The 16,813-nt window shown below is 42.7% G+C and overlaps 2 protein-coding genes across 3 annotated transcripts; one reads left to right on the plus strand and one right to left on the minus strand.

Annotated features, from left to right (window-relative positions):
• Positions 1-4,512: 4,512 nt before the first annotated feature.
• Positions 4,513-10,666, minus strand: mtfp1 (mitochondrial fission process 1). Its single transcript, XM_028973820.1, has 4 exons — positions 10,474-10,666; positions 9,228-9,355; positions 6,944-7,176; positions 4,513-6,290 (listed from the first exon to the last, which is right to left on the minus strand). Exons 1-4 carry the CDS (start codon positions 10,544-10,546, stop codon positions 6,224-6,226), a joined length of 501 nt encoding a protein of 166 aa, XP_028829653.1. The 5' UTR covers positions 10,547-10,666; the 3' UTR covers positions 4,513-6,223.
• Positions 10,667-11,088: 422 nt separating this feature from the next.
• On the plus strand, positions 11,089-16,498 carry lman2la (lectin, mannose-binding 2-like a). 2 transcript variants are annotated; one of them, XM_028971268.1, is made up of 9 exons: positions 11,090-11,550; positions 11,687-11,805; positions 12,448-12,565; positions 12,997-13,079; positions 13,624-13,656; positions 13,819-13,980; positions 14,057-14,171; positions 14,700-14,819; positions 15,402-16,498. In XM_028971268.1, exons 1-9 carry the CDS (start codon positions 11,316-11,318, stop codon positions 15,542-15,544), a joined length of 1,128 nt encoding a protein of 375 aa, XP_028827101.1. In that variant the 5' UTR covers positions 11,090-11,315; the 3' UTR covers positions 15,545-16,498. The 2 variants fall into 2 exon arrangements, with proteins under 2 accessions (XP_028827100.1, XP_028827101.1); XM_028971267.1 differs by having other exon boundaries at positions 11,089-11,550; positions 13,624-13,980.
• Positions 16,499-16,813: the final 315 nt, after the last annotated feature.

Here is a 16,813-nt window from a genome sequence, read left to right on the forward strand (position 1 = left end):
TCCTTGGCAGTCATTTTCAGAATCATGAGCTGCCAAACCACTGGACTATGATCCATCACTGTTTTAATAGGAACTGCTGGTACCCCAAATGCCCCAGAGGGCAGTGGGGAAATTAATAGCAAAAGAGGAAAAGTAGAAATGTCTGAAAGAGATTGCACAAGAGCACCAGATCAAAAGGTGGCAAGTCTTTCAGTCTCAAACTGAAGAATTTGTTTTGATTGATCACATTTCGCTTGGAACAAAATGAATTTATTAAAATTGTATACACACTCTTTTTTTTTTTTATTGTAGATGGATGAATGAGCACATTACTTTTTCATTAATAGTGGTATTGGTTAAAATGAATTCTCATGCAGGGTGGAGCCAGGAATGCATTTTTGTCTGCCTCTGTGTGTGTCTCCTGCAGACGGACAGGGGTAAAGGGGAAACCCTCTTGCACACTTGTGGCCTTCAACACAAGGCACAAATCAAAGTGGGCTGTGGCCATTGAAGTGACAGATGAACAATGTTCCCATTCTCCTGGCCTCTCGGAACACCCCATCCATCACCGACTGAGAGATTAATTCAATTCATCAGTCCTTTGTCTCCTTGGGCCTCCTAATGTGACCTAATATTGCTCAGGGGCGCCTCATAATAAATGTTTGCGGATTTGATCTGGGGCTGCCTCTCTCGCAGCTGAATTAAAACATTACTCTTAGCCTCTTACTGCACAGGTCCACATCTCCACAACTTGCCAATTGCAGCAGAATTCCAATTATTCTAATGAGCGGGAAAGGGCAGCCCAAGGCAAGGAAAAGCAGAGGGAGCGAGAGAACAAGGGAATACGGGATTTGGAGAGAGCGGGGAGAAGAGGAGGGGCCTGATGTCTGGGTGGGTGGTGGCGGCTGAGGCAGCAGTCTGAGCTACTTAAGAATTCGAAAGCATTTAACAAGACGTCTCCTGCAAAGCCCGGGGATGTAATGCACGCTAAAAATGTCAGGCATTCATTTATTCGCTGACAATCAAGCTGAAATTATTTGGCCAGCGATACAACCAACAGACTGTCACTCAGCCTTTTGATCCTGTGAGCATCAAGCTGTAGAGCTCTTCAACAAGGAAGACTAAAAAGACAACACTAAAACATCAAGAGATGAATGAATGCATGCGTGTGTGCGTGCAGGGAGGGGAAATGTGTTATAAATGGTGCAAAAACATTTTTTTTCCCCAGAATGTGCAAAGGGGAAAATAAGTACCTTTCAGCTATTTTAAAATTATTGAACAAAACACCTTAAATGGGATGATTCACACATTCCACAGATTCAAGTTTCCGCACAAGATAGTTTAAGTGTACGAGCCAAAGCACAGTACGGAGTTCCATGTAGATTAAAAATTCAATAAAATCTACACTACATGTTTTACAAAATAGCTTGTATCTATATGTAAAAGACCAAGCAAACTAATTTCACTTTTTCCACACACTCCATTGACTTCAATGTGTCACACTAGCCCCAAATCCTCTATTAAACTCCCACCTTCCCTTAAACCGCTCCGAGCTCTGGCTTTCTCTGGAGAGCAGCTCCCTGCCAGTTGTGGAATAGCTGGCTGCATGCACCAGCAGAGCTTCAGCGCTACAAGCTGAGGACGCAGGGCCACCTTGTGGATTAAACACAGAACTGTTGGCAAGGTCAAGGGTATTTAGTTTGGTCTAATGCAGGAATTAAGAACTAAAGACCAAAGCCTTTAACTTGGCAAAAGGGGAAAAATAAATTAAAAAATTTTATATATATATATACACACACACATACACAATTCATGGGTAAAATCAACCAAAGCACACAAAATCAAACCTAGTGATATGAAACAGATTTGATCCAGTGTTGTAGGCACATCTCCCTTCACCTTCTGCTGTTAGGGGTAATCACAATGGATTGTTGTCTGCACGGTTGATTTGGCAAAAAGCTCACAACGGATGCCCTTCACGACAACCTCCCCATTTGCCTGGGCTTGGAACCAGCTCAAAGACATACGTGGTTACATGCATGCCCCAGTGGCTGGATTACTGACGTTGTAGACATTTAAATATGGCTCTGGCTTCAGACTGAAAAACCAGAGAAGATTGTAACCTCAAATAGAAAAATTTGCTGCTGCATTTAGGCTTGAAGCCTTGAATCACGTGTGGCACAGAACTTCCACAGTGCTTGATGTCTTACCTACTTACAACACCAGGGACACAATTACATTTAAAATGAGGAGACAGTCACTTATTAAAAGAACACACAGGACAATGCCAAATGCTGTTGAAATTAATATTTATTTAATAGGTCTCTGCTGGGACGGTACCCAAGTCTTCCACCTCTCCAGATGCACAAATAATAGCTTAGGGCCACTGATCCCATGGCAATGATTAAGACTAGAGGTCCAACGACTGTGAGCAACCAGAATACAGCCTCATTCTTACCTACAAGAAAAGAAACATGATCTATTATGATTATTTTTAAAAATATAAAACAAAACCTCATCTGACAAACCATCTGCCTTTTCCAAGACTGCAGTTTTGAGGGCCTCTTGTGGCACAGCAGGGTCATCAATTATCACAAATGGCCCAACCTTCAGAATGGGCAAAGAGTCTGGACCAGAGTAGAAGTTTAAAATCAGAAGAGAAAAAAATAAATAAAAATCTAAAAAAAAAAAAAAAAAAAAAAAAATTTTTTTTTTTTTTTTTTTCTTCACGGGATAAGTGGCAGAACACACCGTTGCTAATGTGGCAGATGGAATCGCAACAGATGCACAGCTCACTGTGGGTGGAGTCATCAAGCAGCTCCCACAAGCCGGTCTCTATGTCATAGTTGCAGGCCTTCTTGTCCACCTTGGCCTCCTGGATCTCCCATGCACCCAACGTGCAGTGGAGATAGACCTTGGGCAACATTGAGTTAGTAAAGCCAAGAGCCAGACTGTCTAATGCCCATGATTTAAAAAAAAAAAAAAAAAAAACCCAAATACAGAGCTACCTCTTCTCCAAGAGCAAATCCGAAGGCTTCGAGGGACAGATCGAGTTCAGAGAAGTTAGTTCTAGGCTGAAACTTACTCTCACCATACATTCCTTCCACAAGACACCTTTAAGGAAAGGAGGGGGGGAGATTATGGAGTAGATTAGCTTGTCTCATTTTTGGGGAGGGGGGGGGAATTGAACATCTCAGAGTATAGCAAAGGGCACCTTACCCAGCATTCGTAATGACTGGGTGTCCTTGAGTTTCTGCATTCAGGTCCTGGCTCGTTGTGACTATACATTCATCTAGATATAGCTGAAGAGGTCTGTTTGGTTGTGAAACTACCGAAGCCCTGATAGGGATGGTGGAACCCAAATGAAATGTTTTGGATAGTGCTGGTCCACTGAAGTCACCTGAGAATATTTGAGATTAGGACAAATCCTACAGAAAACTTCAAACAAACACACACTTCAGGCATAATGGCAACACCTACTGTTCATGAGCTCCATCTTGAACCAGTCTGTAATCTTCATATTCCAGTCACTAGAATCTAAAACTGGGGATGTCCAGTGTGCAGTCCTGCAAGAGTTTGTTATTAGCATGTCACATTAACAAGAATGAAAACCTAAGAGTATAACATTTAAAAACATACATCTCATAAGTACATTGTACTGGATATGTAAAGAGAGGGTTGACGCCATCTGGTCTGTAGGTCAAGGAATTTAAATAGATCACCTTGTCCCCTTGAACCTTGAAAAAGACCCAAAATTGGAATCAATGAGGACATTCAAATAAAAATCCACATTTTTGCTCAGTACAGTGTAGACTCGGTCACTCATACCACATGCTGGAATTGGCAGTCATTGAGGCCAGCATGGAAGACCACTTCTTCCTTAGAAAAGCTCAAAGGCACACAGTTGCCCAGAAGAAGAGCAAAGGGGTGTAGTATGAAGTTGACCTTCTGTCCCAGATGCCACGTTACTGTGACGGAATCTGCACCACAGTCTACAGTGAAATCTGCAGCAGAGACAGTATTCGGTGTTTGACCTCAACCACTGCACAGAGAGTGTATTGTTCAAAGAAAACCAGGGAAAGCCTGATAAACAGCTCCATATCAGATTACCAGTTTGCGCGAAAGCTGCAGCAACAACAGTGAAAAAAGCCACTTTCTGAAGGAGCCCCATCATCAACCATTCAGCATGTCACATCCCCATTCCGTTCACAGGGCCGTAGAAGCCATTTAAAATAATTCATCCAATTTATCTCACCTGGAAACCTGCTTGAAACCGGTCCATGTGAGTTAATCGAGATAATCGCCAACAACTTGTTCCTCGTGTAGAATCATCTCTGGAACAGAGCTTATAGCAGCAATAGCGTCATATGTTAAGCAGTATATGTATGAAATCTGACAATCAAGTAAAAACAACTATGCAAATAAGACAACACAAAAATTTGTATGAACGGGTCTGTGCATCATTGTTTATTTGATTCTTGTTTAGCCGTGTGTGGACAGGTACCCATTGGGGATGGAATAACGAAACAATAATTTTCTTAAAAACATTTTTATTCTTTCACACAGTCAAGATGGGAAATCGCTTTAATGACCAAGCAATTTCAAAAACATGGTCTTCATTAATTTCTTGCTTATATTTCTGTGAACAGCAAAACCAAACCAGACAGTTCTGCCGATTAGTAAGAGCAGCAACTGTGAATATTATACAAAATTACGCTTGATTGTTGATCTCCCAACAGCAAAGCAGGGCTTTAACCAGGCGTTAAGGCCATGGCAACTTTGAACCCATGCCATATGAAATGCCATATATTTTAGAAAATAAAACAAGTAAAAAGAAATCTAATCATAGAAACCAAAAAACTAAATATTAATAATAGTTTGTAAACAATAACAGACACCAAAAGAAGAAGGTAAAATACTTATTTGCTAAGGCTGTTACAGACCAGTGTGGATATATGGCTTTTAAAGAATTCTGCGCACCTAGTTATCATTTCTCTGGGCTCATGAAGTGCCAGGTATTTGGCTGAGGAGTGACTCAGACTTTTGAGGAACAGAAAAGGGCCAGGGGGTTAATTCAGCTAACTGAGATATCCTGTTTTCTGGAAAATCACCCCCGGAGGCTGCAATTACATTATTACAGTCTAGTCCATATTTGCACACTGTGTGTCCTTTAATACACAACACATTTGGTTGAACTTGCATACGGTATCATGAAACAGAGCAGTGCTTTAAAATAAAGGCCACAATGAACAATGAACACACAAAATTATTCTGATCCATAGATACATACAATTTCCCACTTGTGGGACTAATATATATATATATATATATATATAAAAAAAAAAACTCAAGGATTCTAAAACATGGCACTGGCACAATGAAAAGAGGAAATGTTTAACCAGGGTGCTCCCTATCTGTCAGCCTTCTGAACAGCCAATTAATCTCACTTACAGTTAATTATATCCCTTTCACAGAGTGAACCCACACGACAGCCTACAACATAAAAGCTTTCACATGTATCTTAAGTGATATTGCTGGAGATGTCAAATTTTTGAACAAAGTTGTAACAGTGGTTCACTGGGACAACTTAAGACAACAACATACAGTGTGTCTGATGCTTGTCTGCAAACCTGTGTAAGTACTGTAAAGGACAACATCTGTGTAATCATGCACAGTGTTAAACTGAAACAATAGCATTTTCATGCTGAAACCCAATGGCCTATATATATAATTTACTAACCTAATATTATTAACTTTGTTAAATGAATGGGATAACTATATTGGGTATATACAGGTACAAAGTTCAGGGTCACCAAGAATGCTATTCAAAAATCTCCTCTCCAATCGCCTATTAATCAAAATCATAGAGAGTGCCATGATAAGCACTGCTGGCTTTATACAGCAATTAAAAACCACTGCTTCAATTAAGGTTTAAAAAGATCTAGAAACAACAAATATATCTGGGCGACTGCTCATATCTATCTCTCTCTCTCTCTCTCTCTCCCCCCCACATCTATAGTCTAGTCCATTCTGAGGTACATGCAATGATTCAATTAAAAGTGCCTAGCACCTTTTTCAATGAGCTACACAAATTCGGGCAGGAAACGAAACATAATTTTAAAAAAATTACAGGAAAAAAAAAAAAAAAAAAAAGAGAGAGACAGCGTGTGGGGGATTGTGCTTCACAGTGACTGCTCCTTGACTAAAGAGGAGAGTGGTGCCTTTGCTCAGTCAGCTGGTGAGTTCATTCGTGTTTCTCTCCTTCTCCATACAGCTTCCTCAGGCTGGAGTCCAAGAGGAAGTCGACTGACCTGAAGAGGTAAAGGGGGTAAAGCAAGACAGGTCAGGTCCTTGTTTTGTCATGTAACTATACTCAATCTCGGATCAGATCAATCACAGACATGAAGTAAAGGATATCCCAAGCAAACAGTGAACAACAGGCAAGAGCACATAGATGCTTTACTTGCAGTGTAATGTTTTCTGTAATGTGAATGGTTAATGTTAATAATTTGATAATCCAGGCAAGTTGCTACCCTAAAACATGGACTTCATTTTATTGTCACTAATTCATCAAACAGCACAAAATGGAAAAACGTGACTAGATAGACTGACAGACAGTTATGTTGATTCTTCATTAGCACTTAAGGCAGTTATATACTGTGCAACCAAAAACTCAAAACTCATTTTAATCTCATTAATCTTTGTTGCATATTAAAATAAATGATCTTGTGTAGACATTGAAGGTATATTGTCAGATTTTGGTTACAAAATTCAGACTATGTCAATCTCATCTCATTGGCCATGTTTGAACCTGACACACTGTGATTTTTTACTTATTTTTTGTCACGCTTGGGCCATAACAGCCAAATGGATTGTGATGCAATGGATGCCTTTAATCAGCAGACCTAAACCCCAGCATTTTCCCCACATGCACCGACAGTAATTCACCATAACTCATCCAGACCTGTCAATGGGAGTGATAATGAAAGGGATAGTGGAGAGGCCAATGGCAGTGGTGGTCCATTTGCGCACTGGTAGTGGCCAACGTGTCGTCCGGCCCAGAAGATAAAGAGACGCAGCACACACTCTGTTAATGGTGAAGCCAGGAATGGCCACCGAGGCCAGAGCCTGCCACACGAACGTGTCCACGACAGCTACAGCTACCCGCGTCGTCTTTCCTGGGTTGTCTCCATGTGCCTACAGGCAAATAAAGAAAGAAACCAAAATGGGTTTCAAGTGCAAAAAATTGTTCAAATGGATACCTCAGCATGAGCACATTTTTACAGAAGCAAAGTCTATTTTGTCATGTTTATTAAAGTGAAAGTGAAGTGATTGTCATTGTGAAACACTGCAGCACAGCACACGGTGCACTCAAGGAAATGTGTCCTCTGCTTTTAACCATCACCCTTAGTGAGCAGTGGGCAGCGATGACAGGCGCCCGGGGGGCAGTGTGTGGGGACGGTGCTTTGCTCAGTGGCACCTCAGTGGCCACTAAAGTTTCCTTGAGCAAGATACCGTCCCCACACACTGCTCCCCGGGTGCCTGTCATGGCTGCCCACTGCTCACTAAAGGTGGTTGGTTAAAAGCAGATGACACATTTTGTTGTGTGCACCATGTGCTGTGCATCATAATGACAATCACTTCACTTTCACTATCATAATGTGCTAAAAATCCAATTAAGAAACCTTTCAACAGCACAGATGAGGTACTTATCTTATCTTTATTATATGCAGAATTTATAACCCACATTTCTTTAAAACACAGTGTACATAGTGAACAATATATTTCTACATTTATAAATGGTTATAAATGTTTCTGTGTGTTCACTGTAAGAGTCATTTGGTTTTAGGTTAACAACTCCAAAGTTTATAAGAATTCAGTCACATCATTTTGCCAGTAGAAAGGGCTTTCATTTGGTATATACAGTGGGTATGGAAAATGTTCAAACACCTCTGTATTTAGTAGAAGCACCCTTTTGATCTAATACAGCCATGAGTCTTTGGGGGAAAGATGCAACAAGTTTTTCACACCTGCATTTTTCGGGATTCCTCCCTGCACATCCTCTCCAGTTTGGTTAAACCTTCAGCTCAGTCTGAGGTTATGCGCACTCTGGAGAAGGTTTTAGTCCAGGACATCCCTCTACGTGGCCACATTCATCTTTCCCTCGGTTGAAACCAGTCGCCCTGTCCCTACAGCTGCAATATAGCCCACAGCATGATGCTGCCACCACCATGCTTCACTGTTGGGACTGTTGTGAACAGGTGATGAGCAGTGCCAGGTTTTCCCCACACATACTGCTTTAATTAAGGCCAAACAAATTATCTCGGTCTCATCAGACACAGGGAATCTTATTTCTCACCATCTTGGGGGTCCTTCAGGTGTCTTTTTAGCAAACTCCATGTGGGCTTTCAAGTGTTTTGCACGTCGGGTCACTCTGCTATAAAAACCCTGACAGGCGGATGGGTGCAGTGATGGGGGAAAGATGTAGAAAGTCAACTATCTCCCGAATGCATTCCTGGAGCTCAGCCACAGTGGGTTCTTCTTAACCTCTCTCACCAAGGCTCTTCTCCCCTGATAGCTCTGTTGGCTGGCCAAATGGCCAGCTCTAGGAAGGGTTCTGGTCATCCCAAACGTTTTTACTATTATTTAGGGATTATGGAGGCCACTGTGTTCTTAGGAATCTTAAATGCAGTAGATTTTTTTTGGAACCTTGGCCAGATCTGTGCCTTGCCACAATTCTGTCTCTGAGCACTTCAGGCAGTTCCTTTGACCTCATGATTCGCATTTGCTCTGACCTGCATTGTGAGCTGTAAGGTCTTATATAGACAGGGGTGTGGCTTTCTTAATCAAGTCCAGTCAGTATAATCCAGAACATCTGGACTCAAATAAGTGTGTAGAACCTTCTCAAGAACGATCATAAGAAATGGACAGAACCTCTGTTAAATATATGAGTCACAGCACAAGGGGTCTGAGTACTTAGGACCGTGTAATATTTCAGTTTTTCTTTTTTCATAAATTTGCAAAAATGTCAACAATTCTGTCAATATGGGGTGCTGTGTGTACATTAATGAGGAAAAAAAAAGAAAAAATGCGATACAACAAAAAAGGTCTGAATACTTTCTGTACCCACTGTATATCACAACTTTACCCAAAATGTCAATTACACTCACATGGTTCTCACCCCTCGACATAAATACGCACATGCATTCATAAACATGTCCCCATATATTTAAAAACTGCTTCCTCACCGCAGCCGCTTTTTTGCCCTTGTCCACAGCATCAGCAGAGACATATGCCGTGGCGACTGCATAGCTGGCCCACACCATGCTGACCGGCACCAGGGCCCGGAAAGCCTCCCCCACCTCGTTCGCATAGCCTTCAAGCACAAGACATGCGAGTGTAAGGTACAGCGGCAGTTAAAAAGCCTGTTGCGGCATACAATCACTGAAAACATAATGTATTGCAAATAAAAATTGAATGCTGGAGCCGGGCCACACAAGGGTGGCGACTGTGTAGTTGTATTAGTATTTTGTTTCTGACAAATTAATATGAACTGCAGCTCCATTACATAGCATGCAGAAAATAAGCCTTCGCCCTTAATAACGGCTGATTGGTCACAAACAGACTGATTATAGTGCGTTTCCCAGCAAATGTGATAAATATGACAACATTTCTCATAAGCTTTCCAAATAGAAAAGCTAAATTAATCACATTCAGATAACTAGGGATCCCAGTTCTGCTTGAATTCTACCCTTAACAGGCCTTACTGCAGGCCCAGAGACTCCAGTGGAATGATCATCAGCGATCGTGCGTGTGTCGCACTGTTCTCACGCTGGTAGAGGATCGGAATAGCACCAGCCCGATTGCTCTAGAAGAGGTCAGAGTCGGCAGCTGCTTCCGGAGTTGAATTTAGCGACAGTGTACATTTCAAAGTCACCCTCGGGCCAGTGGCTGCGGCAGGCCATGGATAAACCTTCCCTGCACATCACCGGGCCGCCCACGAACGTAAAAAGGGTCATTTCACTTAACCATGCATTAATTTTTTTTTTTTTTTAATGTGCATGTCTTGCTATTTATTCATACATTTTATTCTACGGCTCCCAGAGGTCATCAAAATAGAAACTGATAATGCTAGTTGTACAGAGTTGTATGGGGAGGCCATAATTTAAAAAAAAAGCCCATAATACACAGACAGGGGCTGTTCTGTACACCTACACGGTGTATTATGGGGTTTGTTGGGGGAAATTCTGGTAGCTGAGAGATCTGGAAGTTGATGGATCACAGAACAGTAGCGATGCTACAACCCGAATTCAGCCTTTAGCGAAAACGTTCACTAGTCAACGTGCGTTTTAAACAAATTCTCCCATAATCTCTGGACGCGTTTACAGTTTTTTTTCCCCTTCCAAAACGGGCACAGCAGCTCAGCACATGGTCGCGTTACGTACACTTTCAGGCGCCTGGGATGCCCGAATCGACACGCGAGAGCAGCCTTACCCAGGAAACGGACCCATGTGTCCCGATAAACATCGACCTGCTTGGTGCTTTGCTCTGGCGGTGGCTGCTCCATAATTGCCCTTCTTCACTCCATAACCCGGGAACGAGCCTGCGGGCGAACGGCTACCGCTCAAAGACGGAACCGCCGTGCGCCTTCCTTCCACAACGCACAGGCTGCGGCTAAAGCTAAGGGATCGTCGCGAAACACCCGACATCGCGGGGACGAAAAGAAGCCGACGTTTGACGTTCGTCGGTTTCTGAAAGATCTTATTTTCCCAGAAACTCTGTTTCTGACAAATTAAAGCGACAATTAAAAAAAAAAAAAAATCAAATGTTCACATTCTATAGATCAACAAAGCTGCTTACATGCATTTATTTTTGTTGGAGTTCTTTTGTACTGCATTTTATTTCATTCTAACACGCATCTCGCCGGATAATACTTTAATACGGTGCCTTTAATGATATTTTCATGCACCGGAAGTTAACCCTTTTTTTTTTACATAACTATAATAACATAACATGGGATTAGAGTTTAAATGTAAAAAAAAAAGATTAAACGCAATAAATAAATAATAACATATATCTTAGATTGATATGTACATTATATAAAAAAAAACAGCTAAATGTAAGTACATTGCATTTTAAGTATATTTGACACAGAAATGTACAAAAGTCAAATAGACCAAGTATGTATATATGTTCCCTATGTATTACTTTTTAAACGAATGCACTGCGGTTTATTAAACCTTGACATCACTTCACAGAACCGCTCCAGGTTTGCGCAGCTGTCGGCGTTCCACGGACAGGGTGGGGCGGTAATTTATTGACTTAGACGAGGGCCAATGGGAGCGCGCCATGCAACCGGGTGGGCCAATCGTCTGCTTTGTTGGGGGGGTCAGTGCGACGGTCCACCCTTCCAGTGGAAACCGACCCGGCTTCCCTGGACGGCGGCGGACCTCGAAATGTCCTGGGTGTGTTTATTAATCGCCGCGACAGTGGGCCCGTCTCTTGCGGACGACGGTCACGAGATGGAGGAGTTTCTTAAGAGAGAATACTCGCTGTCCAAACCGTACCAAGGTAGCTGCAGGGCCGCCGGCTTTCACCACTGCATGCACGTTGCAATGTCGGAATCAGGGTGTTCAAGAGTGTCTTGCTGGAGGGAAATGAAATGTCCCGGTGGAGTTAACACGCGGACCCTCGTTTGTGCGTTCAGGCATCGGATCGTCCGCCTCCTCTCACTGGGAGCTGATGGGAGATGCTGTGGTGTCGACCGACAACATTCGCCTAACACCCGACGTGCAGAGCAAGCAGGGGGCGGTGTGGAGCCGCATGGTGGGTACCCGAGGTTCGGTCCTGGAGGCGGAACCACCAGCTACCGTTCAGAAGTTCAGGATCATTTAGAAATCACTTTTTTTTTTAATTCATTAGAAAGACACCACATGGGTGAAAACTCCAGGCCAGACGTTGTTTATATCGCAAAGGGCTGGAAATGGCTGTTAATGTTGGAAAATCCGCAAGCTGCATAAGAACCTTTTCAGCAACAATTAGTCTCGAGTTCCGAGGGAAAAACATTGTCTGTGATCTGAGTTGACCTGAAAACAGTTTCACTCTTTAAGAAGCAATAAAACTGACCAAATTCACACTAGGAGAGTATCAGCAGATGTGGGTTAAACAACTATCATTATTTTTAACTATTCACTTTTTTTCTGTTCAATCCTGTTTCCATACTTTCATGGAAAAAGAGGGAAATTTCCAAATGACCCAGTAGTAAGTATATTACGGGGTGAGATCTTGATACGTGAATGGATAGTCCAGGATCGCACAATAACAAGTTACTTGCTGGTAGGAAGACTATCCCAAATTCTGCACCCGCACCAACTCTCTGGATCCGGTTCATCATTTTTCTGCACGATTTTCTTGTGAATGCACGTGGAGTTTCTGCGATTCCTTATTTCTCTCTCTCACGTTGTGCAGCCTTGTCACCTCAAGGACTGGGAGATCCAAGTGCACTTTAAAATTCACGGTCAAGGCAAGAAGAACCTTAATGGAGACGGACTGGCTATATGGTACACAAAAGAACGGATGCAGAACGGTACACAATGAAAAAATATACATACTACATTGTAATGACTATACTGATACAATTCAAGCATTTATTATTTAGATTTTATTAGCAGACACGCTTGTCCAGAGCAACTTTCAACCAGCAGTTACAGGGACAAACCCCCTGGAGCAGGGGGATCCATGGGTGGTAGTAACCTAGTGGGTAACACACTCGCCTATGAACCAGAAGACCCAGGTTCAAATCCCACTTACTACCATTGTGTCCCTGAGCAAGACACTTAACCCTAAGCGTCTCCAGGGGGGACTGTCCCTGTAACTACTGACTGTAAGTCGCTCTGGATAAGGGCGTCTGATAAATGCTGTAAATGTAAATACAAAAAGTTAATTGTTTAAGATGATTATCGTGGCATCTCTCTTTAAGTTAAAACAATACTTCTGTTGTGTTTTATATTATTGCAGGCCCTGTGTTTGGTAATGTGGACATGTTCACAGGTCTGGGGGTATTTGTTGATACTTACCCCAATGAGGAGAAGTTTTTGGAGGTACTTACTCTTTACCGTTTAACTGTGACTAAAACCTTTACCAGGTTTATAGAAATATAATTTCTATGTATTATATACAGTACAGGCTTAAAGTTTGGACGCACCTTCTCATTCAATGTGTTTTCTTTATTTTCATGACCATTTACGTTGGTAGATTCTCACTGAAGGCATCAAAACTATGAATGAACACATGTGGAGTTATGTACTTAACAAAAAGTGGAGACCTGACCTCCACAGTCACCGGACCTGAACCCAATCCAGATGGTTTGGGGTGAGCTGGACCGCAGAGTGAAGGCAAAGAGTCAAGACTGTTGGAAAAGCATTTCAGGTGATGACCTCTTGAAGCTCATCGAGAGAATGCCAAGAGTGTGCAAAGCAGCAATCAGAGCAAAGAAACTAGAATATAAAACATGTTTAGTTTTGATGCCTTCAGTGAGAATCTACCAACGTAAATGGTCATGAAAATAAAGAAAACACATTGAATGAGAAGCCGTGTCCAAACTTTTGGCCTGTACTGTATATATTAAACGGATTGTCTCTCTAGGCGCAGAAGAAGAGGTACACTCCTCGCATGCAGGTACCACACACACACACATCCGAACCCCCTATAATTACATGGCTCTGCTTCATGGTGTGGTCATTCACCCATAATCAGCGCAGCGTATTTTTCAATAAGCAGGTCAGAAAGAGCAACCTGTTGCCATGTTTTAACCCTCAAGTTGTGGTTTTGTTATACCAGCGAGTGTTTCCGTACGTGTTAGCGATGGTCGGAAACGGCAGCGTCAGTTACAGTCACGACCGCGATGGGCGTCCCACGGAGCTGGGTGGCTGCAGTGCCATCGTGCGCAACCTTAAACACGATACTTTCCTCTTCATCAGATATGTCCGCCGCAGGCTAACGGTGAGAAACGTTTGAATAGAGGCTTACGTCACCCCGGACGTTCAGGATATTACTGCTGACTTCTGCTCCGCTGTAGATCATGATCGACATCGATGGGCAGCACGAGTGGAGGGACTGCCTGGACATACCTGGGGTGCGGCTGCCTATGGGATATTATTTTGGGGCCTCAGCCGTTACTGGAGACCTTTCAGGTGCTGATCACTCACACAGCCGCACCACTTCTCTCTTCTGACCGGTGACTGTAAATGGCACAAATGCTGTGGCTCCATTGCCTGCTCTTCTATGGAAGTGGAGCAAAATTCGCCGCCATTTTGTGATATTTGGAGCCACGGTCTCTGCAGTCAGGATGAGCCAAGATTGGAATTTGCTCCTCTTACACCATAGTAGAATAATGATATATACACATAGGAAACATAAGCACATGGAAAACGAACTATTTGAATTAGACAAATGGAAGGACATCATTAGATGAGTAAATTAATGCAATTAGGAATGGGCGGGGCTAAAATATAGTGTAAAGTGTAGCTGTAATGTTTTTCTCAGGCAATGGGTCTGATTCAAAGCTCACTTGACAAGAATGTTTGTGTCTTTTTCCATGCTGTGTACAGTATTTTTACTCTTCGGATCTGATAAGTTATGAAGATTTTGTGAAAATGTCTGTTACATCCAGTTTATACAAGAAATCCTGCCTCTTACAAAAACATTTGGCTCAATTGCAGATAACCATGACCTGATTTCCCTGAAGTTGTACCAGCTGACAGTTTTGCGAAGCAAGCAGGAGGAGGAGGGCGAGGAGGAGGTCCTTGTACCGAGTGTGGACAACTTCGACTTGCAGAGGCGTAAGACTGAGTCTCCAGCAGCATTAATACAATTTAAGTCCTCGGTTGAGTTTCCACTGCACATTCCAAAACAGGAATGAACAGGAACCGGTTTAAGCTGTGGTTCCTATTCCATTAGTCTTTTGAGACAAATGGAATGCTTTGTGAAGTAACCCAGGACTGATCTGGTTGTATGTGCAATATTTTCAGAAATTCCTGCCAGGAAAATGAGCAGTGATCACGTTTCTGCATTTCTATATTCTTTTAAATAATTTTTAATAATTGTAATGCATTTTACGGCTCTTATCCAGAGCGACATACAATCAGTAGTTGCTGGGACAGTCCCCCCTGGAGCAATTTAGGGTTAAGTGTCTAGCTCAGGGACTCAATGGTAGTAAGTGGGATAGTCTTCTGGTTCATAGGCAAGTGTGTTACCCACTAGGCTACTACCATCCCAAATCAGCAAACATTTATGTTGGACCTAGAACACCTAGAACAGCATCAGGGCCCATTACAAGAACCTTTGGGTACTGGACTGGACTGCTCATGGCGGTCAGGAAAAGTGCTGTCTCCGATCTCACCATTTTCGTCTGTCATTTCCAGCATACTCCACAGAAGAGGGCACGAGTGGGATCGCCATCTTCTTCACAGTCCTCTTCTCCTTGCTGGGCTGCTTCCTGCTGATTGTGGTGAGCCTCGTCCTTTATGGTCACTGGAATGAGAGCAGACGCAAGCGCTTCTACTGAGGGAGCGGAACACTGAACTTGACAGAAGCCTCCCTGGGTGCCAGAGTGATGAAGTTTTCACATAAAGAGACAACCAGGACGTGGCAGGACACAGAATGCTGGGGGAATCCCTGCACAGTTCCGTCCACGGAGCCATGTTGCTCCTGTGCAGACAGCTAAGACGTTGGAATTAAAACAGCAGTCCCCCACTTTTAGAGACAACAGCTGAAAATTTTTGACCCTGTCAAAGCCATCTTGGCAGAGACCCATACATGTGGGGACTTGACTGACAACAAATAACTGAATGATTGTTCTTCTCAATATAAGTGATCAACTGGGAGGTAGTAACTAGTGGGTAACACACTATGAACCAGAAGACCCAGGTTCAAATCCCAGAGCAAGACACTTAACCCTGAGTGTCTCCAGGGGGACTGTCCCTGTAACAACTGATTGTAAGTCGCTCTGGATAAAATTGTCTGATAAATGCTGTAAATGTAAATGTAACTGGAGACGTGGTTTTTTTTCCAGTCAGAGTGGCATAAATGTGATAACAGTTTTACTACATAATCATCCTAGTCCCATGCCAGATGGTAATGGTTACGATGGCACTGTGTCAGTCTTCACTACGGGTGTAAAGTTCCCAGAAGAATGTCAAATATTTTTAGCCTTTCTGTGTAAATCTTTTTTTAAAAGTGACGAGTCTGTCATGTTTTGGCTGCATGAGGTGACAGCAAACATCCAAGCAAGACACATTTGTTTATATTATATATGATTAATTTATTTGATTATGTTTATGCTTATTTATTGAATTATCTCAATAACATTTGTGTTGCATTTGAATGTGTTTATTTACTTGTTTAAATGGGGAAGTCACCCAAGGCAACTGCCCCCTCTGAAGCCTGGTGTGTTCAAACGTCTGCTTCTGCCATGTCACGGTTAGTGCCATCAGTCTATTTAATAAAAATACTATTTCCAGTTTGTTATTTTTCACTGGATGATTTTAGATGATTTTGGCTCCTCACCCTGCCCCGTGCTCAACAACCTACATCCTGGAATGGCCACATGGTGGCGCCCTCTGCCTTGTCATCTTACTGGTTAAGGCTTGCTTCGATTGTGAGTTTGATATTGTATGATTGTGGTATTGTAGGTGATACCAGACTGCATGGACATTCCTATCAGATCCAGATCCTAACGGCACAGGAACGATTTAATAATGTGGCCCGTTCACATGCTGAGCGCGCCCGCCCCTCTGCAGACACTGTTTAATTATTAATGTCTTTCTGGCAACAA

Source organism: Denticeps clupeoides, chromosome 3 (assembly GCF_900700375.1).
Source record: "Denticeps clupeoides chromosome 3, fDenClu1.1, whole genome shotgun sequence".
NCBI classification, from domain to species: Eukaryota; Metazoa; Chordata; class Actinopteri; order Clupeiformes; family Denticipitidae; genus Denticeps; species Denticeps clupeoides.